The sequence below is a fragment of the Mytilus trossulus genome, chromosome 13 (assembly GCF_036588685.1).
Source record: "Mytilus trossulus isolate FHL-02 chromosome 13, PNRI_Mtr1.1.1.hap1, whole genome shotgun sequence".
NCBI lineage: Eukaryota > Metazoa > Mollusca > Bivalvia > Mytilida > Mytilidae > Mytilus > Mytilus trossulus.
The window spans coordinates 29,840,292-29,866,734 of NC_086385.1; the positions used below are offsets into that span (position 1 = coordinate 29,840,292).

Consider the following 26,443-nt stretch of genomic DNA (forward strand, 5'->3'; position numbering starts at 1 on the left):
GTTAAATACATCTCTAATTCTTCAGACCATTTATGAATGATTATTATAAACTACTACTTCTACTTGGAATGTGATTTTAGCAATGCATCTCTCGGGTTTAATGTTTTTCCCCTTTCACTGAGTCTGTCATGTCTGGAGGGGGGGGGGATTGCCTTAAAATTTAGCTCAACTGGTCAAAAGGTGAAAAGAGCTTTATCCTTTGTTTGTCTGTTAACTTTACATAAAATCTTCTCTACCATTTCTGTGCCAAATTTAACTACACTATAATCATTATAAGGTTTTTGAAAAATTCGTCAATTGACCCTGGTTGTCAACAAAGATGGGCAACATTGCTGAAAATAAAAAATAAGGTTAATTTTAAATATTTGCCTAGGCTATTTTTTTTCGAAAACAACTATAAAGGTTGTATTCTGACGTTTCAGTCTTGAATAAAATCTTGTTCTGGAATTATTTCCAAAACATGTGACAGAAGTGTAAAATAGCAATGAATTTAATAAAAGACATAAACAAACTTAACTCTGATAAAAAATTGAGTATTTACATTTAGTAGTTTTTTTTTTATGTTTTCTGGTCTGTTTGTTTGTTCGTCCAGTCATTTGTCCGTTCGTTGGTTTGTCCTGCTTCAGGTTAAAGTTTTTTGCCGAGGTAGTTTTTGATGAAGTTGAAGTCCAATCAACCTGAAAATTAGTATGCATGTTCTCCATGATATGATCTTTCTAATTTTAAGTTTTGATCCCAATTTCACGGTCCACTGAATATAGAAAATGATAGTGCAAAGTTCAGGTTAAAGTTTTTGGTCAAGGTAGTTTTTGATGAAGTTGAAGTCTCATCAACTTGAAACTTAGTACACATGTTCCTTATGATATGATTTTTCCAATTTTTATTCCCAATAAAACTTTAAATCCCAATTTCACGGTCCACTAAACATGGAAAATGATAGTGCAAGTGGGGCATCTGTGTACTATGGACACATTCTTGTTGAGAAATATTTTTTTTCAAATTTTATTACCAATCTAGTTGGTCATTTTAGGCCTAGCCATAATTTGAAAAAAAAGGGATGTTAAGTTATATATATTCTGATAGGTCCACTTAAAGTCATAAGAAACGAGTTACCGGTGAAAAATAATGTTCTTCCAATTCATAAACCAATGCATACAAACATCATAAACTTAGTCTTATGTGCACGAATTTATCATTTTTTTTTGTGTAAATTTCATATAATCATCATTTTTTTTCAATCGGTCAGTGTTGTGAAAATAAGGCAGGTAATTAAAGTTTGTGTTTTGATACCAAAGTTTTAATGGTTGTCACCTGTTTGTCAACAATCGACAAAAAATCAACAAAGAAGCACGGAAATTGAGCACGTGCTTAACATGTAAATTCAGATAATAGTTTATTTTAAGGACATCCATGTGTATTGTGATCACCCGATTTTTACGAGATGGGTCACACTGAGGTCAATTTGCATACAGAAAATATGTCGGGGGAATTGCTTCTTGGAAGGTGTATGGAAATATATTATGATCTATATGTCAGTCCCACAGATTTTATTTGACCATGACCTCAATTTCACGGTTCATTGCACATTGTTAAGTTTTTGTGTTTTGGTCTATTTTTCTTAACTATAAGTAATAGGTCAACTATATTTGTTGTATAAAAGCATTGTTTGCTCTACATGTCTGCCTGGCATGGTTCATCTGACCTTGACCTCATTTTCATGGTTTATTGGTCTTTGTTTAGCTATCTTGGTTAATGTTAAGTTTATGTGACAGTTGTATTACCAATGTTATTTAAACTGATCGGGCGGAGCTTACGTTTTTATTTGCATAAGGACAATCTATGTGAAGATGTGTGTGATAAGGATGATAACGGTTATAATTATTACTGATTTCTAATCACCTATCAGTGTCATCAAAAGAATTTACAAAACAATGACTGGACACTTCATTTTTGAGTTTATCCTTAAACCCCTAACTATAAATGGACTGGTTTATTATGAGCGAACCGGTTAAACTCCGCCCAGTCAAGTGAAATAAATTGAGTAATAATAAAGCTTTATACTTAGGACTATTAACAGAATATCAATGATTAGTAAAGAAGACGAGACATTTCAGCATGTGCACTCTTGTTGTGTTTTGGTCTGTTTTTCTCATACTTTATGCAATAGGTCTACTATATTTGTTGTATGGAACAGTTGTAAGGTGTACATGTCTAGCAGGCAGATGTCATCTGACCTTGACCTCATTTTCATGTTTCAGTGGTAATTTTTTTTTTTTTTTTTTTAAAGTTTTGGTCTTTTTATCTAATATTATATGCCAAAGGTCAACTATATTTGGTGAATGGAAATAAATTATGATCAATATGCCAGTCCCGCAGGTTTTATTTGACCATGACCTCAATTTCACAGTTCATTGCACAGTGTAAAATTTTTGTGTTTTGGTCTATTTTTCTTAAACTATAAGTAATAGGTCAACTATATTTGTTGTATGGAAGCATTGTTACATGTAGCTGTACATTTCTGCCTGGCATGGTTAATCTGACCTTGACCTCATTTTCAGGGTTCATTGGTCTTTGTTTAACTATCTTGGTTATTGTTAAGATTACGGTATGTGACAGTTGTAATAAAGCTTTATACTTGGGACTCAACATAATATCAATGATAAGTAAAGAAGGTGAGACATTTCAGTGTGTGCACTCTTGTTTTTACCATGCCTGTAGATGCATTTACTTATGGTTTTTGTCGAGCATTCAATCAACTCTTGTAAAAGAAAGCAAAACATAGCAATCCTACATTTCTTCTATAAATAGTGTGGACAAAGTTTTTTCAAATTTAACTATTCTGGATTTGTACCAAACTTGGACAGAAGCTTGTTTATGATCATCCGATTAGTATCAAGAATTTAATTTTGTAAAAAAAAATCCATTTTTTCCATATTTTATTTATTTATAAATGGACTTTATGATATGTTTAGCCTTGACCTCATTTTCATGGTTCAGTGACTATACTTGAAAAAAAATTGTTGTAATTTTAATTTCTCTCTTATTATTAGTTTTGGTGGTCAAGTCCATATCTTAGATACTATAAGCAAATCAAAGCAATAGATCTAGTATATTTGGTGTATGGAATGATTATAAGGTGTACATGTCTTGTTGGCAGGTGTCATCTGACCTGGACCTCATTTTCATGGGTCAGTGGTCAAAGTTAAGTTTTAGTGTTTTTCTTCAACAATAAGCAATAGGTCAACTATATTTATTGTATGGAAGAATTGCAAGCTGAACATGTGTGCTTGACATAGTTAATCTGACCTTGACCTTATTTTCATAGTTCATAGGTCAATGTTAAGTTTTCTTGGTTCAGTATGTTTCTTAGAAACTATAAGCAATAGTTCAACTATATTTAGTGTGTTGAATGATTGTAAGGTATACGGTGTACATGCATTTTGTGTTTGGTTTATGTGATAGTTGTAGTAAAGCTTTATATTTAGGACTATCAACATAATATCAATAAGTAGTAAAGAAGGTGAAACATTTCAGTGTGTGCAGTGTATACCAGGAAACATTACATTCACTCTGGTCCAAGTTTTCAAAATTTTAATAACTATCCTGGATTTGTTCCAAACATGGACAGAAGCTAGCTTGTTATACGATCAAAAGCTAGTATTTAGTCTAAGGAAATTTTGTTAATGTTTTCCCTGTTTATGGTATTTAACTTATAAATGAACTTTGTTTTTCTGCTAGTGCTTATCATACAGCCTTCAACAATGAGGAAACCCATACTGTTATAATTAGTTATCAAAGGTTCCAGGATTATAGTTTCGGCCAGATGTGGGTTTCGTCTACATAAGACTCATCAGTGACGCTCAAATCAAAATATTGATAAAGCCAAACAAATACAATGTTGAAAAGCATTGAGGATCCTAAATTCCAAAAAGTTGTGCCAAATACAGCTTATATAAAAGATCTTGACAATTCAATTAAAAACACTCAAGGCCTCATTTTTCACATGTATAAACCTGCTGCAAGTACTTCTAAATACTGTAAACCAACTTATTTTCACAATCGATTTATTTTCCCGAGGAGAAAAAAAAAACGCTAACATAAATTGTTGCAAATAAGTAAATCTTTGTAAACCTATATCAAGTAAATAAAAAAAATTGTGAATTTTTAAAGCCGCGAAATGGACTAGAATTGATAAAATGCGAAATACAGTATCTGCAAAAATAAGTTGGTTTACAGTATATATAAAAAAGATGTGGTATGATTGCCAAACAATACAAACTAGAAAACAAATGGCCTAATTTATGTTCAAAAAATGGAACGAAAAACAAAAATTTAACACATAATCAATGACAACCATGCCCTGGCTCTCATAAACCTTGCCCCAGCTATTGGTTAAATGCCCCACTGCCTTGTGGGTGACTTGGGAATAGTCGAAGGCTATGGAAGTTAATTCAAACAGAAAATCCGGGTAGATGGAACTCGTTAGCAACAGCAATCGTCTAAGGGATGGAAAACCCCTACAGAACAACCTGACCCTTCACGTAGAAGGTTTAGCTTAGGGCCAACACCCCTAACTTGTAAAATATATATCGTTACAGAAACGACTACAGAAGAAAACCCTCTTACTCGTCAACGGCTTGAGATAGAGGTAAACACAAAATCAAAACCACGAGGACAACATATGACGCGAAGGCAGATGAAGTTGTTCTCACCTAAGTATCCAACTAAAATTGGGACTTGGAATGTACGAACACTGTATCAAAGTGGAAAGAGCTTGCAGACAGCCAAAGAAATGGACAGATACAGTATTGAAATTTTAGGACTCCGTGAAGTAAGATGGAATACATCTGGCATGACAACGTTAAACACTGGTCATACCATCATCCACTCTGGTAACAAAAACGCCACTGACACTCATGACAAAGGTGTTGGATTTATGCTTACTAAAAAGTCAAAGCAGTCTCTCTTAGAATGGAATCCTGTGTCTTCTAGAATAATCATGCACTGCCAGGTTTGACACAAAATTTCAGAAAACAACCATAATCCAGGTTTACTCGCCAACAAATAATGCAGATGAAGAAGAGAAAGATGACTTTTACAACTCTCTGCAGACCACTGTAAATTCTGTGCCTAAACGAGACATCCTCATGCTACTAGGAGACCTCAATGCAAAAGTGGGTAAGGACAGGACAGGGAGAGAAAGAGAAATGGGACCAAATGGAATCGGTGAAATGAACGAGAACGGTGAAATATTTGCTGATTTTTGTGCTGTAAACAGTCTAGTAATATGTGGTACACTCTTCCCCCATAAAAACTGCCACAAAATTACTTGGGTTTCGCCGAATGAAGTGACAGAAAATCAGATAGACCATATTGCTATATCCCAAAGATGGAGGTCATCTCTACAAGATGTACGAAACAAGAGAGGAGCAGATATAGCATCAGATCACCACCTAATCATTGCAAAGATACAACTAAAACTACTTTCAACAAAAAAAGCAAAATCCAGGAGGAAGAAATTTAATGTTGATCTTTTCAAAGACCCTTAAGTTGTTCAAGACTCCCACATTCTGCTGCAAAACAAATTTGGTGTACTTGAAAATCTACATGATGAAGAAACTAGCATCAACACAGCATGGGAAATGACCAGAGATTCTATTGTTCAAGCATGTGAAGAACCTGTCGACTATCTCCAACAAAACCGCAAGCAATGGATGTCAGAAAATACCTGGAAAATTGTCAACGAAAGAAGACAAGTGAAAGAAAAAGTTCTAACTGCTATAACTAGACAGCAGAAAAAGCAGACACAAGAACAGTACAGCAATAAAGATAAAGAGGTGAAGAAAAGTTGCAAACAAGATAAAAGGAACTTTGTAGAACAACTAGCCAAAGAAGCAGAAGCCGCCTGTAGCAAGGGAGACACCAAAACCCTATACAATATTACAAAGCAATTAAGCGGTAAACCACCAACTTCAGATACACCTATCAAAGATAAAAACAACAATACCCTCACTAAACTGGAAGATCAACTTGAAAGGTGGAAAGAACATTTCGAGCAGGTTCTCAACAGATCCACCTGAATTACAAAATGGTCCAATATTAAACATCAAAACCAGCAAAATAACAAAAACTGAAATCAACAAAGCTATCAAAAGTCTAAAAAAAAATGGAAAAGCAGGCGGCATTGATAACATACCACCAGAAGCTATAAAAGTCTTGGATGATACATCTGTCCTTAGCCTGTTACCACTTCTAAATAAGATCTGGGAAGAAGAAGAAATACCAGATGATTGGAGTAAAGGACTTTTGGTAAAAATCCCTAAGAAAGGTAACAAGTCACTTTCCAAAAAACTGGAGAGGTATCATTTTATTGTCCATACCTAGTAAACTGCTCTGCAGCACCATCCTTAGCAGAATGAAAAATAGAATGGCAGACGACACTTTACCTAAATTTTGTAGATTTCCAGAGAGCTTTTGATAGCATTGACCATCGGTTTTATGGGACATTCTGGCACACTATGGAATCCGGCAAAATGATAAAACTGCTTTACGACCAATTTTCCTGTCAAGTTATACATGGTGGAACTATGACCGAATCATTCCCTGTTACAACTGGGGTACGTCAAGGTTGTATTCTCTCTCCTCTCCTTTTCCTAATAGTAGTTGACTGGGTTGGTAAATCAGCCTACAAAGATCCAAAAGGCATTGGATGGACCCTTAAACACGACTTGAAGATCTCGAATTTGCTGATGACATCTGTGCACTATCCCATCGCTTTCAAGATGCACAACATCAGACCAAAAGTCTTGAAACAGTAGCAAATCAAACAGGCCTATACATCAACGCACAGAAAACTAAATCAATGAGGCTAAATACAAACCAGCAAGATTGTCTTAAGATCGACGACTCTACTGTTGAAGATGTTCAACAATTCACCTATCTTGGAAGAATTGTCAGTACAATAGGAGGCACAGACGAAGACATATCGGCAAGAAAGAAAAAAGCACAACAGGTATTTTCCATGCTTAAACCTGTTTGGAGGAGTAATGCTTTAAGAACTAGCACTAAGTTAAGGATATTTACCACCAATGTCAAATCTGTACTCTTATACGGATCAGAAACCTGGAGAGAAACAGCTGCATCCATCAAATCTATCCAGACTTTTGTCAATAAATGTTTGAGAAACATCCTCAACATCAGATGGCCAAACAAATTATCCAACAATGAGCTATGGAGAAGAACCAAACAACAGCCAACAACCCAAACCATAAGAGCAAGAAAGTGGAAGTGGATCGGGCATACCCTAAGAAAGAAAGACACGCACATTACCAAGCAAGCCCTAGAATGGAACCCCCAAGGACATCGAAAAAGGGGAAGGCCAAAAAACACCTGGCGCAGGGGACTAACAACCGAGCTGAGTAAAATTGGGATGACCTGGAAAGAAACAAAACGAATAGCCATGGACAGGAAGAAATGGAGAGAAACTGTAGTCGCCCTATGTCCCCCTTGGGACGAAGTGGATTAAGTCAAGTAAGTCAATGACAACCACTGAATTACAGGCTCCTGGCTTGGGACAGCCATAATTCACTTGTTGCTATTTAAAACTTGAAAAAACTTGACCAATAAATCATGAAAAATGAAGCTAATATCTCGGATATAATGTTTATACAATATCTTTTAACCAAACACATAATCAAACCTATGAAATGTTTAAGGCATTGTCAGTTGAACATGAAAATTTCAAGATCATTGATGTCACATGTGAAGCAGGATCTGCCTACTGTTTCAGAGCTCCTGAGATTTCCCCCAGTTTTTGATGGTGTTTTGTGTTGCTAAGTCTTTAGTTTTCTATATTGTGTCTAGTGTACATTTTTTTGTCATTTTCTTTTATCCCCATGGCTTTATTAGTTAATTTTTTATCTATGATTATAGAAAAAGAAGATGTGGTATGATTACCAATTAGTCGACTCTTCACAAGAGACCAAAATAACACAGAAATAAATAACTGTATGTCACCGTAGTGACTACGGCCTTCAACAATGAGCAAAACCCATACTGCATAGTCAGCTATAAAAGACCCCAAAATGACAATGTAAAACAAGTCTAAACGAGAAAACTAACGATCTTAAATGTATTTACAAAAGTTTAATGAAAAATAAATATATAACACACAAACAAACGACAACCACTAAATTAAAAGACTCATGACTAGGGACAGGCACAACTAGCTGTTCCTCTGGTATCTTAAACATTCTTACAATCCTGGTACTTTTGATAACTTTTTATCCTCTTTTACAACTTGTTGTTTAGCAACATACTAAATATACATCTACATGTAGGTTTTTCTTTCTCATAAGTGGTTGAATTATGCCATAAAAATAGCTTTTATTGAGCTGTCACTTAACAATGAAAATGAGATAAAGAACAACTGATTTATACAACCTCGGGTCTGTGCGAGAGCGAGGGAGGATGAACAGCCCATAGGACAGGATCAGGAAACGACTATGGAACCGACAAGAACAATGAATCAGAACAACGGATGTAAATGTTTTTTTGTGGTAAAGTCTGCAAGAATTCTAGAGGTTTGATGATCCATCAAAGCAGAATGAAATATTTGCAACCCCATCAGAGAGATCTGGTCAGACGGAGGAGGAGACCATCCAGGAAGCAAACCATAGTGATGATAGCCTCCCTGTGACCCAGGGTGAGGATGAGCACGAGGAACAGCCTACAGAGGTAGAACAACTTGACGAGACAGAAGAGATAGAGAGGATAGAACCAACAGTCCATAGAGAAGACGGGATAGAAACAACAGTCCGTAGAGAAGACAGGATAGAACCAACAACCCGTAGAGAAGAGAATGAGCCACGCAAAGAGAAGATCAAATGGCCAACGAATGCAGACAAAGCAGCTTGGAGAGCTCTTGACGAAGATTTGGAAAACATCTTAGAGGCAACATTAGCAGGCAGTATAGACAGAAAGATAACAGCAATGATGTCCATTATTTACAGCGTAGGAAAGGACAGATTTGGAGTGGTACCACAAGGGAAACAACCAACAAAACAAGGCCATAGTAACCGGAGACAGAAGAAGATCAAGGAATTGAGAGGAGATTTGAGAAGGTTAAAGAAAGGGTACAACGTCGCCAATGAGAATGAAAGGTTACCATTACAGCAGTTAAGAAAGGAAACAAACTAGGGAGAAACTTAAGACACTTACAAGAGCAGAAACTCATAGAAGAGATAGAAAGAAAAAGGCAAAGGAGAGAGCAACATTTACAGCAAACCCATTTCAGTTTATGAAGCGATTATTTGGAGCGAGAGGATCTGGTAAACTGGAAAACTCGAGGGAAGAAGTGGAAGAACATCTCAGTCAGACCCACAGTGATGAGAGACGAGGAGAAGACCTGGAAGAATGTGAGAAATTGTTAACACCAGAGGAGCCAAAAGAACAGTTTGATGAGTCAGACCTGAAGTTCCAAGCAGTGCAGGTCGTAGTGAGAAAGGCAAGAGCAGGGTCAGGTCCCAGACTGATCAGAAGGTTGTGGAAGCTATTAAAAGTAATTTGGAGAAGGAGAAAAATGACAGAGTCATGGTACATGTACAAGGCAGAAGGATGTTTTATACCAAAAGAAGAGAACTCCAGGAAAGTTGAACAGTTTAGAACCATCTCCCTATTGAACATTGAGGGGAAGATATTTCTGGCAGTGTTAGCAAGGAGAACGACGAGGTACCTGCTTGGCAACGAATATATAGACATTGCATTCCAGAAAGGAGGCATGCCTGAAGTATCTGGTTGCATCGAACACACCAGCGTTATTACACTGATTTTAAGAGCAGCAAAGGAGAAGAAAAAAAACTTCGCAGTGTTTTGGCTAGATCTAGCTAATGCTTATGGGTCCATACCTCACAAACTAGTAGACCTGACATTGGAGAGGCATCATGTTCCACCAACTATCAGAACTATGCTGCGAGAGTATTTTGACAAGATTGAAATGAGGTTCACAGCTGGAGACTTCACCACAGCTTGGCAGATACTTGAAGTTGGAATAATAACGGGGTGTACAGTATCAGTAGTCCTGTTTGCAGCAGCAATGAAGTTAATTGTAAAATCCGTAGAAAAACCAAGTAGATGACCATAAGTGTCATCAGGGGTCAGGCAACCACCAGTAAGAGCTTTTATGGATGATATGACAGTGACAGCAAAAACAGTCATAGAGGGAAGATGGACTTTAGAGGAATTGGAAAGGATGATTAAGTGGGCCAGAATGAAGTTCAAACCAACTAAATCTAGAAGTTTGATAGTGTGGAAAGGCAAAGCGCAAGATGAGACATTTGAGTTAGCAGGTGAAAAGATACCAATAGTTGGAGAGAAACCAGTGAAATGACTAGGTAAAAAGTTTGATGCAACACTAGCAGATATGGTAAACATGGGTGAAGTTCAAGTGCAATTGGTAGAATGGCTGTCGGACGAAGATAGACAAAAGTGGGCTCCCAGGAAGATATAAGGCCTGGATATATCAACATGGGGTCTTACCAAGGATATTGTGGCCATTACTAGTTTATGAGTTCCCATTGTCCAAAGTGGAGGCCTTAGAGAGAAAGATCAGTGCATGCCTAAGAAGATGGTTGGGTGTGCCAAGGAGTTTAAGCAGCATTGAGTTGTACAGCACAGGAACAAAGCTACAAATACCAATGAAGGCATTGACAGAAGAGTATAAAGTTACAAAGACAAGACAGGTTATGACGTTTAGAGACAGCAAAGATGCTTAAGTGAGAGGAGCCAAAGTAAAGATCAGGACAGGAAGAATATGGAAAGCGGAGGAAGCAGTTAAGGAAGCTGAGACCAGACTAAAGCACAGTGTCAACGTTGGTGTAACAGCAGTTGGTAGACAGGGATTTGGTATGACGACAGAACCAAGGTTGGATACATCAAATGAGAAGGGACGGAGGGAACTGGTGCAACAGGAAATACGACAGATGGAAGAAGAGAGTAGGAATGTTAAGGCAGTAGGAATGAAACAGCAGGGTAGTTGGTTGAATTGGCAAGGAGCTAGAAGCAGGGCTTTGACCTGGAGCGAGATTTGGAGTATGGAGGGATACAGATTGAGTTTTATCCTAAGATCAGTGTATGATGTTTTACCAAGCCCATCAAACCTCTATACCTGGGGGTTGATAGAAGACCCAACATGCACCTTATGCAAAGAAAATCCAGCATCTCTACAGCATGTGTTGTCAGCATGTCCAGTCGCATTGAAAGATGGGAGATATACATGGAGACATGACAGTGTATTGAAAACTATAGCAGCGAAGTTGGATACCACCAGGAGAAAGAAGAGAAAGATGCAGAAGAACATCACATTTGTAAATTTTGTGAGGGCTGGAGAAAAGAAAGACAACCAGGCAAAAGGTTTAGGGATACTTGGAACAGCATCAGACTGGCAGATGACAGCAGACATACATCAACGCATGAGTTTCCCAGCAGAAATAGCAGTAACATCGGTAAGACCAGATATAGTCATTTGGTCACAGGGAACTAGGCAGGCGGTCTTGCTGGAACTGACAGTCCCATGGGAAGACAGAATAGAGGAAGCTTATGAAAGAAAGATGGCAAAATACCAGCAGCTAGTAGATGATTGCAAACAGCGGGGATGGAGGACGTGGTGTTTGGCAATAGAAGTCGGATGCAGGGGCTTTGCAGGACAGTCAATGTGGCGGGCACTTATGACCTTGGGAGTGGTAGGAGCAGAGAGGAAGAAACTGATTACAGAAGTGTGTAGAGAAGCAGAAGTGGCATCACAGTGGATTTGGAGGAAAAGAGACGAAGTGTGGAAAAGTGAAAAGTGATAGAACAATGAACAGTTATTGTGTAGATAATGGACAGATATAGATACTAGTATACAGAACAGCATTCAGTTACAAAAGAACAGCAATGACATCAGCTGAGACATCGGAGCCGTGTAGGCCATCCAGTTCCAGGTTCAGATTCACCTGAGCCGGCGCACCTCTGGAGGTTGTTGTGGAATAGCGCCGAAACAGCCAAGGAAGGAGGACCCCACCTGATGATGGAATTAGATCAGCATTCCTTTGATGTTTACAAGGTAAGATAGAAACCAAAACTCATAAAAAATATACAATGTAATAAGTTACAGACCTAATTCCTGAAATACAAAGCTTTCTACGATCAGTTTTAATAGGATGAGTTTATCTCTCGGTTTATCTATTTCTCACATGTTGTTTTTAAACCCTAAGTTGTAGTATAAATAACCTTGTCATAGATTTTGAAAAGAATAAATTGAATGAAGATTATGTGACAACTTTTAACGTATAATGTGTTCCCCCTAGCAGAAGCTCCACTGGAAATTTAGTTATAAACAATGTTGTAATTAGATATAGGAAGATGTGGTGTGAGTGCTAATGAGACAACTCTCCATCCAAATAACAATTTAAAAAGTAAACCATTATAGGTTAAAGTACGGCCTTCAATACGGAGCCTTGGTTCACACCGAACAACAAGCTATAAAGGGCCCCAAAATTACTAGTGTAAAACCATTCAAACGGGAAAACCAACGGTCTAATCTATATAAACAAAACGAGAAACACGTATATATTACATAAACAAACGACAACTACTGTATATCAGATTCCTGACTTCAGACAGCAGCGGCGGGATTAAACGTTTTAAGGAATAAAACCTGGTAATACCTATTCCTCTTGGAACAAATATTCTATACCATTTATTCCGTTTGGAACATATATTGTAATATAATATTTATTCATGCGGAAATAATATTCCAGAGTATTTTTTTCTTTAGGAAGGAATTTATATTCTGTGACAACACTACTAATTCAAGTGAGCCTGAAGGTTGGTACTTGTTGAAACATTTAAACTACCTGTCAAAAGTCTGGAACCTGTTACTTAGACCTACAATGGTTTACTTTTTACTTACTTTGACTTTGATAGATAGTCGTCTCATTGGCACTCATACAGCACCTTATATCTTCATACCAGTCAAGTAACAAAGATAAACTCTTTTTTTAAAAGGTCCTAAGTACCTAAAGATAGACTGATGCATATCCAGCAAAAACAACAAGGATGTGTCCCCAGAACACTTTTTCTGTGTGTAGTGAACCATGAAAATGGGGGAAAATCTCTAATTTGGCTTAAAAATTAGAAAGATTATATCATAAGGAATATGTTAATTTAATTTAATTTAAACATATTTATTTAGAGTGGATTGGGAAACAAGTTTTGCAACTTATATTAATCCCTTTCCACTTTGCGGATGCGAGTGCTGCCTTGTAGCGGCATTAGCCTACTCTTTTTCGAAATCTACAAGGGTGTCTTTAACGTGCAAGAGATATGGCTCTCTCTTAACACGGGTCGGCCATTTATCATCCCCTTCCGACGGACTATCATCGTTTCCTTAAGACGATACTCGCAAATGGTGTCAAGGGAATATGTGTACTAAGTTTCAAATTGATTGGACTTCAACTTCATCAAAAACTTTAACCTATAGTGGGACAGACGGACAAAGGAATGAAGGAACAGACCAGAAAACATAATGGCCATAAATGGGACAAAAGATGAAACAATATTAAAGGTTGCCAAAAATGCATTTATTACTCATAAAATATCACAATTAAATATGTAAAGTTAATAAAATCAACAAAAGTATATCAACATTCAATAATAAAATAAATAATTCTGTAATTCACAACAGTTCTAAAACAGCAGTATTACACCTTATTGGAAAAGAACCATTAATATTTTTGTTAAGAACCGGTAAGCATTTTCTGACAGCAGACAGTATGAAAGTGATGAATCATTACAATGTTACACTTGAAAGGTTTAATTGAAGCAAATTTGATAAACAATAATTTTCATCAGTCAAAAGCAGATTTTCAAAATTTTTTATTTTACTCCAAAATATTCAGAGGCAGACATAGAGTTGGCCAAAATTTTTGATAGGAATTCCAAAAATTGAGTTTTATCTATTAAGCTTTCGCTGGCTTTTCTAAATATAGAATTTGAGAAATAAAATGATTGTTTTCATTAATTACAAGAAAAAGGAAACCCTCTTGTCCCTAATATTAAGAGGATTTTTTTTTGGAAGCTTCAATGAACAAGTTAAACGATACATATTTAGTTTCCAATATATTGCTTAAGAAATAGCAGTATTCAGCAATCTTGTTTAATAGAATTAAACGAAATGTCATATATTAAATATTTCATCACAAACTGAAATATTTCTACATGTACCATATTTGCTCGAAGAAATGAAAGTACAGTTCTCAGAATATTTAAACTTTGTATCTGCTAATAAGTTAAAAAGTCAAGAATATGATTATTTTAAAATAACAAATCCAAAATCCAAAATAACAAATCCAAAATCATCAAAAGATTTTGCAATTAATGCCAATACGTGTGGAATGTCCGTGTAGATAACACCATCACAAAGTTTGTATTGAAAACAACAACAAAAACTATCAATGCTTTCCATCTAGTCCATTTATAAATAGGCACAGGGACAAAGGCAGTTATTATCACAGAAAGTCCTGTTCAGATCTCTGAAATAGAAAAATATTGTTAATACCAAACAATTACTGAAACATTTATTATTACTTTTTTGGAATTCATGCTCTTCAACTTTGTACTTGTTTAGCTTTTAAACTGTTGATATGAGGGTCACTGTCTTATATAGACGAAAGGTGTGTCTGGCGTATTAAATTATAATCCTGGTACCTTTGATTACTATTTTATTGCTGTTTTAAAGTAAAATGCATGGGAGTCACATTTTTAAGATAAAACCACCTTTAATATAAAAAAATTTCCCTTTACTTTTTTATTTTATTTTTAAAAAAAATATAATTTTGCAACTAATTTTAATGTCTCCAATCTTCCACCAAGTCTTAAGTTTCAAACAATCCTGAATTATTTTGATTTAAGCTCAAGATTATAAAACAACTCATATTAAATGCTCATTCAAGACAAACAAATCAATGTGCTTCAATTATACAACATCCAGTCTAGGTGAGTACAATGTAAGGATAATATACTCCCATAATCTTGGTAATAAATACTGCACATTTTACTGTATTTTCAGAAATAATGGCTAGCTTTTTCCTACTAACTTGATTTCTCAGTCCCTGAGTATAAATATTTGTTACCTTACCTTGGTTATTAAATCCATTCATGTTTTCATTAATCCCCACCTTCTGAAATAAAATAAGATATTTTATAAAAACTGGATTATAATTGTCAACATGGCTGATAAACATGAACAATTAAGTGCATACCATTTACTTTTATTTGGAGTAATAATTTCATTTTCATATTTATACAGATATTGATTTCAATTTTGTTGCATCTTTTTAATAGAAAGTTCTTGCATAATTAAATTTTAAAAACCTCCCTCAAACATTCCCTTTGAAAAAATAACACAAGAACCACATATTTCAACTGAGAGTATTTATCATAAGTATATTCATTAAGGTTTTAACAATTCCCAAGTATTTATACATCTCTGGCTTTTAAGGTGGTACCTAACACTACAGGGAGATAACTCTGTAAAATCTAAACGTTTTAATTACGTTGTGTTACAGGAATATTAAGCTTTTCGGTGATCAAAATCAATGTTTGTCAAACTGCTATATAACTAGTGTAACTTTTCTGATGAACTGGTTGGTTCAAATTAAATGATGTTTTTATATTTTTGTCAAAGGGTCAAAGTAAATAATTTATCAAAATTTTAGGAAAATTAAACTTGCCAAATTAATTTAAGTGAAGGTGCTGGATACCACCTTAAATATTTGGACTTGAACATTTCTAACGAAGGTATTTAAATCAATAAAATCATTTGGAGTTTCAAACAATTTAAGTAGACCATAGAATGCTGAGATAGTTCTCTAAAGAAATATTTATTATATTTCAATTCAGCAAAAGACAATAAGCGGTGGACGATCGAGACATTTTCATGCTTCAGTGATTCCCTATATAATCAACCAAATTTTCCACACAAAACAAATTCAAATATCTGAACTTGTTTTGAACAAATTTTCTAATCATTTACATACCCGGCTTTGTTTCTTCCTTTTTCTCTTCTTCTTTTGATTCTATGAGGAAGGGAAAAAAAAAATATGTTAAAAACAGAAGTTTCAGATCTTCGATGCATTAAAGTGATATGAAGGTGACTGGTGAAAAATAATGTATATCCAATTCTTCAACCAATGCATGTATATATCATAAAGTTAGTCCTCTATGCACAATTTTATTAGTTAACAAAGGTAATAATCTCAACCTCATTGTTCTGTTTTCCTCAATCAATAGTGCAATTAGCGTGATTATGAGATTGATTTGTCATTCTACAAGCGAACACTAGCATATTTCATTTAAGAGTTTTGTGCACATACTTGCAGCAACCAAAAGCCTTTTTAAGGCTACTGCAGAATTCTTGAAAAGAAATCTTTTGGTTGACAGTCCAAAAAATTCAGGGGAGAACATGGATATATACTTATTTTTAGGTTTGAATAGTAAACCTTTTTAGTGCAGAGTTCTTGAAATGAAACTTGTTTACTGGATATTTTGGTTGAGTCAAGAAATTTGTCATTTGGGGAGAACAGACATATACTTATTTTTAGTGTTTGGTCCCCTAAAAACCACTTTTAAAGGCAAGTGCAGGATGCTTGAAAAGAATTTTTATTTAATGGATCTTTTGATTGACAGTTCGAAAGTCTGTTGGTCTAAATAAATGATTTTTTTTAAAGTTCACTAGCTTCTGTCAGACATTTGAACTGTCATGGTTACAAAAATTGTAAAAAATTTAAAATCTTTATCAAATAATTTGGACTGACACTTCACAAGAACTCTGTTAGAGTGTCTCCACCCCCAAAAGTGCATCCCATAACCTCACCCTCAGTGGTTTGTGTGTCAGGTGCTTTTTCCTCTGATTGTGTTTCTTCTTTTTTCTCTTCACCTTCAAAATTGTACATAAACTTTATTAGCTTGCAGTGATGATAAAAATGGTTCTGAAGATTAAGTTTACTGAAACTAATTTAAAGCTATATGTCCTGACCAAACAAATAGGTTATTTGTAAGACAGGATTGCTTCTGATTTTTTTTAAAAAGAAAACTGAATTATGCTTTATTCCTCAGGTTTTGCTTCTTTTTTTTTTCTTTCTAAATCTGGCATTTTCAAATATAAAGATAATCCTACATTTACAAATGGACCTTAAAACAATGAAAACATATAAAAAAAATTAAACTAATTAAAAAAGATATACAATTCTATTTTTCGTAAGTTTAAAATATCTTCTAAAAAATAAATATTACAATAGTCAGATTTAGATATTCCAAAATTCAAGGTTTATAAAATTTGCAACCCTCACCCTGTGCAGTGCTTTCTTCTGTCTTTTGTTCTGTTTCTTCACCTATAGTGAAAGAAATTGTGACCAATGATATAATGATGAAATACAAACATTTATTATATACTTAGTAGTAAAAACAGATAAATGGTAGGTGTAATACAATCATTGGCAAGCTTGCTGTATCCGCCACCCGTGATGATATCGATATCAGCACAGTTGCAAAAGCTTTATCACACCTTTATTCAGTATGACGTCACGTCATCGACTGCAGTCACTCTTGCAAAGACTTTCCAAATCCCTAATCTGTATGACATCATTTTAAACCTCCTTATCTGTATGACGTCATGTTACATAAAAAACATCTACTTGAGGTATATGTATATGATAAAGTGTATATGTTATGGCTTTTTCAATATCACGGCTGCAATATTGAAAAAGCCATATGATATTCTCTATTTATAGAGAAAGTGTCATATACTTAACAGTTACAGTATCAAATATACTTGAGTTTGTATAAAGGGCATTGAAGTTATTCTTGCTTGCTTCAATAAATTGACCATAGGCAATCAACATTCAATTTTAAGAATAATTGATATACCCTCAAGTTTGTTATATAAGGAATGTCCATTGGGCTTAGGGTAAAATGGATAGAGCACAATTTTAAAGATAACTTTTGTAAATAATCTCTTTTTTTTTCACTCAATCAGATGCAATGAATCTATTATCCAGTTATATCCTAAATTTTGCAGTAAAACAATTTAAATACAATGAAGTCACCCTTTTTAAAAAGATTGGTGTAAAAGACAGAAAACTGTAAATAAATCCTTACTTGGTTTTTCTTCTGTTTTACTTTCTTCTGAAAAATTCAAAAAAATATAACTAATACCAAAAAAGAAAGTTAATAAAAACTTGATCAACCTTTATACTTTTTCATCGCTTATTGTCTGATAGTTGGCCAGTACAGACATTATCTGGAAAGTTGAAAGCTGTAGTGCATATTTAAATATGAACAATCTCATGCATAGCTTGAGATAGAAAAAATCCAACTTAAATAATAAGAAGAACTTTTTTCAGATTTCATTTATTTAAAGTTGAAACAGTATAAATAAAATTACAACTATCATGATCAAAAATTCAAATTTACTATCTAATTAGTATATTACACAAGACTTGTTCTAATTCACAGATTCAATAATTTAAATCTTACATCCACTTATGAAATGTTTTTCCCTCAAGATTCTTTTGTAGTAAGAAATCAGAATGCAAGTTAGTATATTTTATGTAATTCTAGAACCTGGTTCTATTTGTTAACTGTTGAAACCTCATAATAAAACATACGCTTTGTTGGGAGAAGTAAATTCAGGAATATTAGTAGAACCATAGTTATGATATTAGAGTAACCAAAACCAAAGCAGCCCTAGTTTTTATTGCACTCAAGTTAGTCAGTACATAATTTAAACCTTCAATTGGATAGAATCCTAGAAATTTTTACAGCCTATTGCATTAAAGTGTAGGTAAAGGTAATATCTTTGGTTAGCTTGCTTGATAGCTGAACCGTAAAGTCATTATTAGGTAAGGTAAGAGTACACTAGTCCAACAAACAACCAATCTATCTGTCTGTAGGACTATACTTTGAAAGGAGGGTAGTTTACCTTAACTTAAAAATGACTTCACGGTTCAGCTAGCAAGCAAGCTTAAACTAAAGATATTACCTTTACCTACACAGTCGATGCAATCAGCTGTAAAATTATATAATAAGAAGATGTGATACTATTGCTCAAAAGACAGTCATTCATTAGAGAACAAATGATGTGGATGTAAGCAATTAAATGTCACACTACAGCCTTTGACAATGAGCAAAATCTGTACCATTTTTGTAAGCTATTAAAGGTCCTGAGATGATTAAAATGTAGAACAAAAAATGATCAACCACCTGATTAATGATTAAACCATAAAATTTCAAAATAAAAACAAACCCAAATATGACAGACAGCTCAGCCAACATCAACCATTGAATGGTTCAAATCTTCAGAATGAAACGAACAAAATGGGCAGGGTGAACCCAATTTGTTAGAGACCTCAACCTTAACTTAAAACAAAATTCAGATTGGAATTTTGCTCAGTTTATATTTGATAATATGGATCCTTGTCCAGTAAAAAAAAATCAGAAGTTATTATTTTTCAGGCAGCTTAGGGGTTGTGGTCAGGAATCCAGCCATGACATTTTTTGTTTATAAACGATGACTCTTCTAAGTGACAATGGATGAGGGAGGGTAGGAGAGGTCCTGATCCTAAATTCCCAGGCTTAAAAACATGAAATCCCAAAATCCTTGGCTTTAAAACAAAAAATCCTGAGGTCCAGAAATTCAAAAACAAGAATTCCCAGATCCCAAAAGGATCAATCCCAAAATCCCACGCTTAAAAACATCTAATCCCTGAGTCCCGATAAAGGTCCTATCCCCCCTCATGGATTGGGAAAGATACATTTGTAATAATCTTATGCAACCAATTTTCTTCCTTCACTACAAAAAGTGTTCAAAATTGTGTGTTTTTTCACCTACACAGCAGCACATCTAACATTGACCTGTGTGGAGATTCAACCCTGTTGGTGAAATAACCAACACCTCAAATATTTAGAAAGCTGACACACCTCTCCAAATTTCATCGAGTGGTCTATAACCTGCAAAAATGTGAGAACTTTAAATGAAGAATTAAAAAAAAGAATCTTATGAAGGTTGAGGTCATTTAAAAAAAAAACACTTTGCCCCCTCCCCCTTTTTCTCTCCAGCAACTGCTTGCAGAAGGTTGAGGTTAGCATTAGTGACAGAAAATCATTGTTATAAGCAAATGGAATTATAAGGCTGAAAGGAAAATGTTAGCAAGGAAATGTCTGTCAAATAAATATAAGATTCAAGCTAGTGTAACTAAAATTCTAATATCATTCAACTGTTGTTAAAAATAATTAACAGAGCTCAATTACCAATTTAAAACAGAATGTCTTAAGCATTTATTGACAAAAGTAATAGCAGTCATTCTTTACTACCATCTCATAAAAATAATTTCAAAAAGTTTTCTTTATAAATATGTGTCATTGCTATTTATAATTTTATGTATTGTTGCTCTACTTTTAAGTAACATGAAGTTCATACAGTGAACTGTAAATTTCATATCAAATCTCTGCAATTGATATTAAAAACTTTTTTATTAATACTGTAAATTCAGAAATTATTGTGATGTTATATTATTGCAAAAAATGCAACAGGGTTAAATAAAATCGCAAAAATTTTGAACTCGCATTTTAAAATTTTTCTAAATGTTGCAAAAATAAAAATTGCAGTTTTGTCAAAAAAGACAAAATAGTAAAAATAAATGCACACAATAATTTCTGAATTTACAGCAATCAGAACTTCAGTTACACATTACAGATTGCTGGATAGATATTAAGCTGTAAAATAAATGCTTTAAATAAGGCAAGTTCAAGCTGATATTTTTTTTCATTAACACATGTATGTTAAATTCCAAAAGTTATTTTAAATCATCATAAGCTTGAACTTTTGCTAAATAAATATTACTATTGAAATAAACTATACTGTTCCTGATCATTCAATTAACTTCAGCTTAATTTTTATTCAGCTACAAAAGAATTTCTTACAGAAATAATTAGCAAGCAAGGTAACAGGATAAATGGATTATTTTCTGGTTAGGAAAACAAGTTATACAGGAGGTTTGACAAACCTTGCTGTTGTTCCTCAGGCTTAGCCTCAGTTTCTGACTGAGGCTGAGCCTCACTTTCAGAGGGCTTAGCCTCTGTTTCAGATGGCTTAGCCTCTGTTTCAGATGGCTTTGGTGAAGGGGCTTTTGTTTCTTCTTCTGTAAATCATATATCATATATTCAATCTTTCTTATTGTCCTTTACAATATTGATACTTTTATGCACAATTTCTCTATTTTATGTACTGTAGTTTCATGCCAATGCAAATCAGATTTATTTATAAAGAGAAATTAAACAAATGTTTAAAACTTATCTTAACAAAAACTGAAATACATTTGGGAGAGAAATATGTGATGATTGAAGTCTTTCAGCTCCAAATGTTCATAACTTTAATGCCAATGAAACTCCAGGCTTCCAACTTTTGGAGTTGTGCATCATAATGGAAAAAAACAGAGGGTTCCAAAATGTCTCAAAAAAAAACACAGTCTGGAAGGATCTTCAAAAGTGAAAATCAGATTGTAATTTAAATGTATTCTTCTTACCTGTTTTTTCTTCCTTCGGTGCTTCTTCTTGTTTTTCTGAAAAATGTTAGAAATTTCAAATTATTATATATAAATTGAAAGTTCTATGAATATTTGGTCCCATGAAATGAAGTTGATGAACATTATTTATATAAATTGTCAAATCCAATGAAATAATGTTATCATACTATTTTTTTCAACAGCAATTCAATTTCATATGCCATTCACTTTGTAATTGTTTAGTACAATGTTAAAAAAAATGATCACAGAAATTATATCTTAACTAGGAACTTCACTTTTAAATACATCAACAAAGCTGCATGCATGCAAAGAACAAGGTGCTGAAAAAGTATTAAAAATCATTTGGTTTACAACAAAGAGAAATAGCCATTGCTTCGATATCATGGCTGTATTCTCTTAAAGGTATTTTTTCAGGAATTAAATGGTAATTAATGTTAAAAAAGAAAACCTAAAATAACAAACTTTCTTCTCATTTTTGATAAAAGCTAGAAAGGAAAATGAAATAAAGCAATTATAGAATATTGGAAATCTTTACAAAGGCATTGGTCCTAAGCTGGAACTATACTGATATCTGAAAGCTGAAAACATGTTTGATTTTTTTTTCAGAAGAAAAAAATCCTGTAAAAACTAAATGAATTGTTAAAACTTTTTTTTAAATTATGATTATCATTCTATCCAAACAAATACTCCATATTTTCTTGCAACAGTTAAATTGCTATAAGAACTTGACCTTGAAGTACTTTAAGGTCACCATTTTCCTCTTTTAAAATATATACAACAAAGAAACCATTACCTGAAGCAAGCATATGATATTACAAAAAATATTTTACTATTAGGCTACATAACAATCAGAGCATGCATTATACATACACAAAAATATATTTTTATAACAAATAATACAATTTGGACTAATATATATTAGTATAAAGACCAACTTCAGTAGTTGAAACTCAATTCTTGTATTTACTTCACCCTACAAAAATTGGTCAGTTAAATTCCAATGGAATCCCATTCAAGTTCTCCATGGGAATCCATTAGAATCCCACTGGTTTCCATTTGAGCAATTTCATCTGGGTTTTCAGAAGATTACAGTGGAATCGCATTGATAATTTTTATAAATTTCACAGGGATATAGGGGGATTCTGGGCAATTTCGACCGAGAATTCAATGGAATCCAAATGAGATTTGGTTGGATTTTAATGCAACCTCTATGAAAACAGTTAGCTTTTCAGACATTTTGTATTAATTTCTGTTATAACATTTTTCTTACAATTTTTTTTCAATATTCAAAATGATTAAATTTTTACTATTTGTAGTCATTTTTAGTGTTCCAGCCATTGAAGTCTACAATACATAATTGAAAAAAAAACAGCATACCAAATAAACAAATTAATATCTTCCTATATATATATCTGTTCAAAGGTATTCAGATTGTTCAGTTAGACCCAATAGACCACTTTCGAGTTCATCCGTCACCGGCAAAAACTCATCAATTATACACGCCTTTATGACGTCATTTACCAGATAGAGGGGCTCGCCTGTATCCCTGCACTATTTACGTTCATCAAGCGTCTTAGTGATCGTCTTTGTGCAGGATAAACTAGAAATAATGGTTGCTCTGTAGGTACTTACTGACATTTCCCTAATGACAGCAGTGTTGATTGTCAATTTTGAGAATTCAATTTGCCGAATAATTCGTACAATATAGAATTATAGTTTTCCAACCACTCGCTCAACTAGGAAGGAAGTGACGACGCCCCTAAACGCAGAAATGACGATGATAAAGGCGCGTATAATTGACGAGTTTTTTCCGGTGACGGATGAACTCGAAAGTGGTCTATTGAAGAAAGAGAAACTTAACATCTGTAGTAAGAAATTAACTCCTTAGATGGAACTTAGGAAAAACTAACTTATAAAGATGATTTTGACTTGTTACTTGAACCTTTCTGTTTGACAAATCTATCATCATTAGCTGTCATATTTTTTGTAAATGACAAAAATTATACAAAAATTTGGTACCAATGGCATAGAGAAAACTTTCGGCCAAAAATCTAAGGCAAAATTCCAGATATATATACATTTGCTTAATTGCAAAAAGGTAGAAAAGTAGTACAACAGTATATTCTAGTCACATCAATATATATGGGAAACATGAAGATATGCAATAGGGAATCTAACCCCCACAGACAGCATATACAGGTTTTTAGCAGAGACACTCTATAAGTTATGTATACATGTTTCTATAAAATATAGGTGTATGCAGGTGTATTTATATTAAAGATAATTATTATAAACTATTGCTAAAAAGAACAAGGTCATTTAACTTAACATCTTCTTTAAGCACCATACATTCTACAACTTGGCTAGTTTAAATAAATATAATGATGGAGGTCATGGTCAACTAAAGGACAAGCAGTGCTGTTGTACCTTCTTTAATTGTTTCACCAGATTGCTTAGTTTCTTTTTGTTTATCTAAATCAGATTTCTGTTGTTCCAGAGATTTTGATTGTTCCCCTTCTTTTTGAGATTTTGATGATTTTGTTTGCTCTGTTTGGGATTTTGCTGATTTTTCCCGCTCTTTTTGAGACTCTGCAGACTGCTCATGTTTAGAAATTGATTTTTCAGTCTGATCTCCATTTTTGGCAGACTGTTCTTGGGCTTTCTGAGATTTCCCAGACTGTTCCCTTTCTTTCTGATTTTCAGAATCAGACAATGTTCCTTTTTGTTTACCTAACATAAATCAGTTTTTTTCTTGAATACATTTATATATCTTTCTGTAGTTATTTCTGTTAAAAATTCTACAGTAGTTAAACATTGGTAAATAAATGAAATGTGCATCCATGGGACAAAAATGATGCCATTGCTTGCATATAATGTTATAAAGGGACATAACTCAATAACAGTAAAATGCACACTACCCAAATTCTAACTTGATCTAAGTTTTGTGGCAATATTATCATTGTACATTTAGTTGAGGAAAATAAAGTGAACAGAATAGAAATAATTCCCCAATTTTTTCTGTTTGTATTAAAGGGGAATAACTCTAGAACAGTAAAAGTGACACCAACCAAATTTAAACTTGATCTGTGTTTGGCAAAGGCATAACAATCAAAATGACTGAGTGAAACTGAAATGATGTTGTCTGCCATGAAAATTTTAGGCTAACAGTTAACAAGATGCTTTAATTTTACATTTTGTAAATTTATAATAAAATTGAGAATGGAAATGGGGAATATGTCAAAGAGACAACAACCCCACCATAAAGCAGACAAAACATTCTCTTATATTAAAACACTTGTTACTAAAATTGAAAAGTTTGAGTAGACCTTCCTACAAACCATAGTTATTCTTTTATCATTAAACAAAGAAATATACACCAATTAATAAATAAGTATACAAATAGACAATATAGACTACTACAAGATAGACAGATTAAGGTTATACACTACTGAGATTGTGCATGCTTGGTTTACCTTCTTGTTGTTCCTCTTTAGATTGTTCTTCTTTGGATTCTTCTGTAATCAACAGTTTAAGCTATAATTTTCATTGCTTTACACAATTGACAAAGAGGTGTATATTTGTATATAAAAATGCTTATATGTTAAACAAATTTATAATCAGAATAGACATTGTGTGACCGTTCATATTTTAATTAACAAAAAATACAACCAAGTAAAACTAGATTTTGCAAAGTTACAGATGGTTTTCTCTGGAGGCCTGGGGTCCCCAAAATGTTTTACATTATCATTGTTGATATTAACAGTATTTCTTACACACAATGTAGGATCAAGAATATAAAAATTGGAACAAACCTAATCTTCAATCATCATTGTGTGAATCAGAAAAAAGAAATTTTCTTTTAAAACAAATAAGATACATACATTCTTTTTGTACATGCTTATTTGGTACAATAGATATGGAATGCAGAAATACATAATCTAGCAGAGAATAAAAAATAGGAGAATAAGTAAGAAAAAGTAGGAAATTCAGAACCATTCATAGAGCTGAATTTGTCTATAGATTTCATTTTTCAACTTTCTACAGATCCAACGATAAACCATCTTCGTGAAGAGAGAGCGGATCGTAACCCTTGGCTAGCAAAGATGACAATAAACTAACAAGTCTGAATTAAACAAGTTTATGTCTGCCCTATTTAACTGAAGTTGAAAAAAAGTTTAACGCAAAGCTTCAAAAATCTGAATTAGTCTATAATCTGCACTAAGTAACTTCATTGAAGTGGGACAAACAAAATATGTCTATCAATTTTTCCTATCCAATTAAAGTTTAAAAGGCTTTAACACAAACACTCAATAATTAAAATAATAAGATGTGGCACGATTGCCAATGAGACAACTGAAGTTAAAGTGACATGTATATCAAAACGCTATCAAATTTTAATCAGTTTCTAGTCTGCCCTTAATATAACTGAAGTTAAAGCTACATCAAAAAGCTATAAAAACCAGATTAGTTTCATTGAGTCTGCCCTTTCCAATAAAAAGATAATGACAAAAGCTAGGGAAAAAATGCATTTTAGTCTCCCTTTACAACTAAAGTTAAAGCTATAACAAAAAGCAACAGAAACTGAATTAGTCGATAGTCTCTCCTATAAAACTTAAGTTAAGGCTAACAGTAACAAAAAGCTTGAACCTGAATTAATCTATAGTCTGTCCTGTAAAACTGAAGTTAAGGCTAAAAAAAGCTTGAGCCTGAATAAGTTGATAGTTTGCCCTTTACAACTAAAGTTAAAGCTATAACATAAAGCTACAGAGACTGAATTAGTATACATGCATCTATGGTCCGATTTTGATAAAAACAAAAACAAA

At 33.7% G+C, this 26,443-nt stretch overlaps 2 protein-coding genes across 18 annotated transcripts in view; one reads left to right on the forward strand and one right to left on the reverse strand.

Annotated features, from left to right (window-relative positions):
- The first annotated feature begins 4,696 nt into the window (after positions 1–4,696).
- On the forward strand, positions 4,697–5,549 carry LOC134694229 (craniofacial development protein 2-like). Its single transcript, XM_063555228.1, has 2 exons — positions 4,697–4,831; positions 5,031–5,549. Exons 1-2 carry the CDS (start codon positions 4,697–4,699, stop codon positions 5,547–5,549), a joined length of 654 nt encoding a protein of 217 aa, XP_063411298.1.
- An 8,826-nt stretch (positions 5,550–14,375) lies between these two features.
- LOC134694860 (thioredoxin domain-containing protein 6-like) overlaps positions 14,376–26,443 on the reverse strand; it is a 57,518-nt gene continuing 45,450 nt past the window's right edge. For 9 of the 17 annotated variants that reach the window (XM_063555941.1, XM_063555953.1, XM_063555942.1 and 6 more), the window contains 9 exons: positions 25,094–25,135; positions 21,621–21,656; positions 21,102–21,236; positions 18,196–18,222; positions 17,388–17,429; positions 16,913–16,975; positions 16,077–16,115; positions 15,176–15,218; positions 14,376–14,570 (listed from right to left, as the gene is read on the reverse strand). In XM_063555941.1, the coding sequence (XP_063412011.1) occupies positions 15,205–15,218; positions 16,077–16,115; positions 16,913–16,975; positions 17,388–17,429; positions 18,196–18,222; positions 21,102–21,236; positions 21,621–21,656; positions 25,094–25,135 (398 nt within the window). In that variant the 3' untranslated portion in view covers positions 14,376–14,570; positions 15,176–15,204. The remainder of the gene's footprint in view (positions 14,571–15,175; positions 15,219–16,076; positions 16,116–16,912; positions 16,976–17,387; positions 17,430–18,195; positions 18,223–21,101; positions 21,237–21,620; positions 21,657–25,093; positions 25,136–26,443) is intronic. The other 8 variants (XM_063555956.1, XM_063555954.1, XM_063555951.1 and 5 more) reach the window with 3 other exon arrangements.

Excerpts from the sequence above, each read along its gene's own strand:
- LOC134694229 (XM_063555228.1), top strand. The coding sequence starts at position 4,697 with ATGAAGTTGTTCTCACCTAAGTATCCAACTAAAATTGGGACTTGGAAT. Across the intron at positions 4,832-5,030 it reads AAATTTTAGGACTCCGTGAA|AAAACAACCATAATCCAGGT; the intron begins GTAAGATGGAAT and ends ACAAAATTTCAG.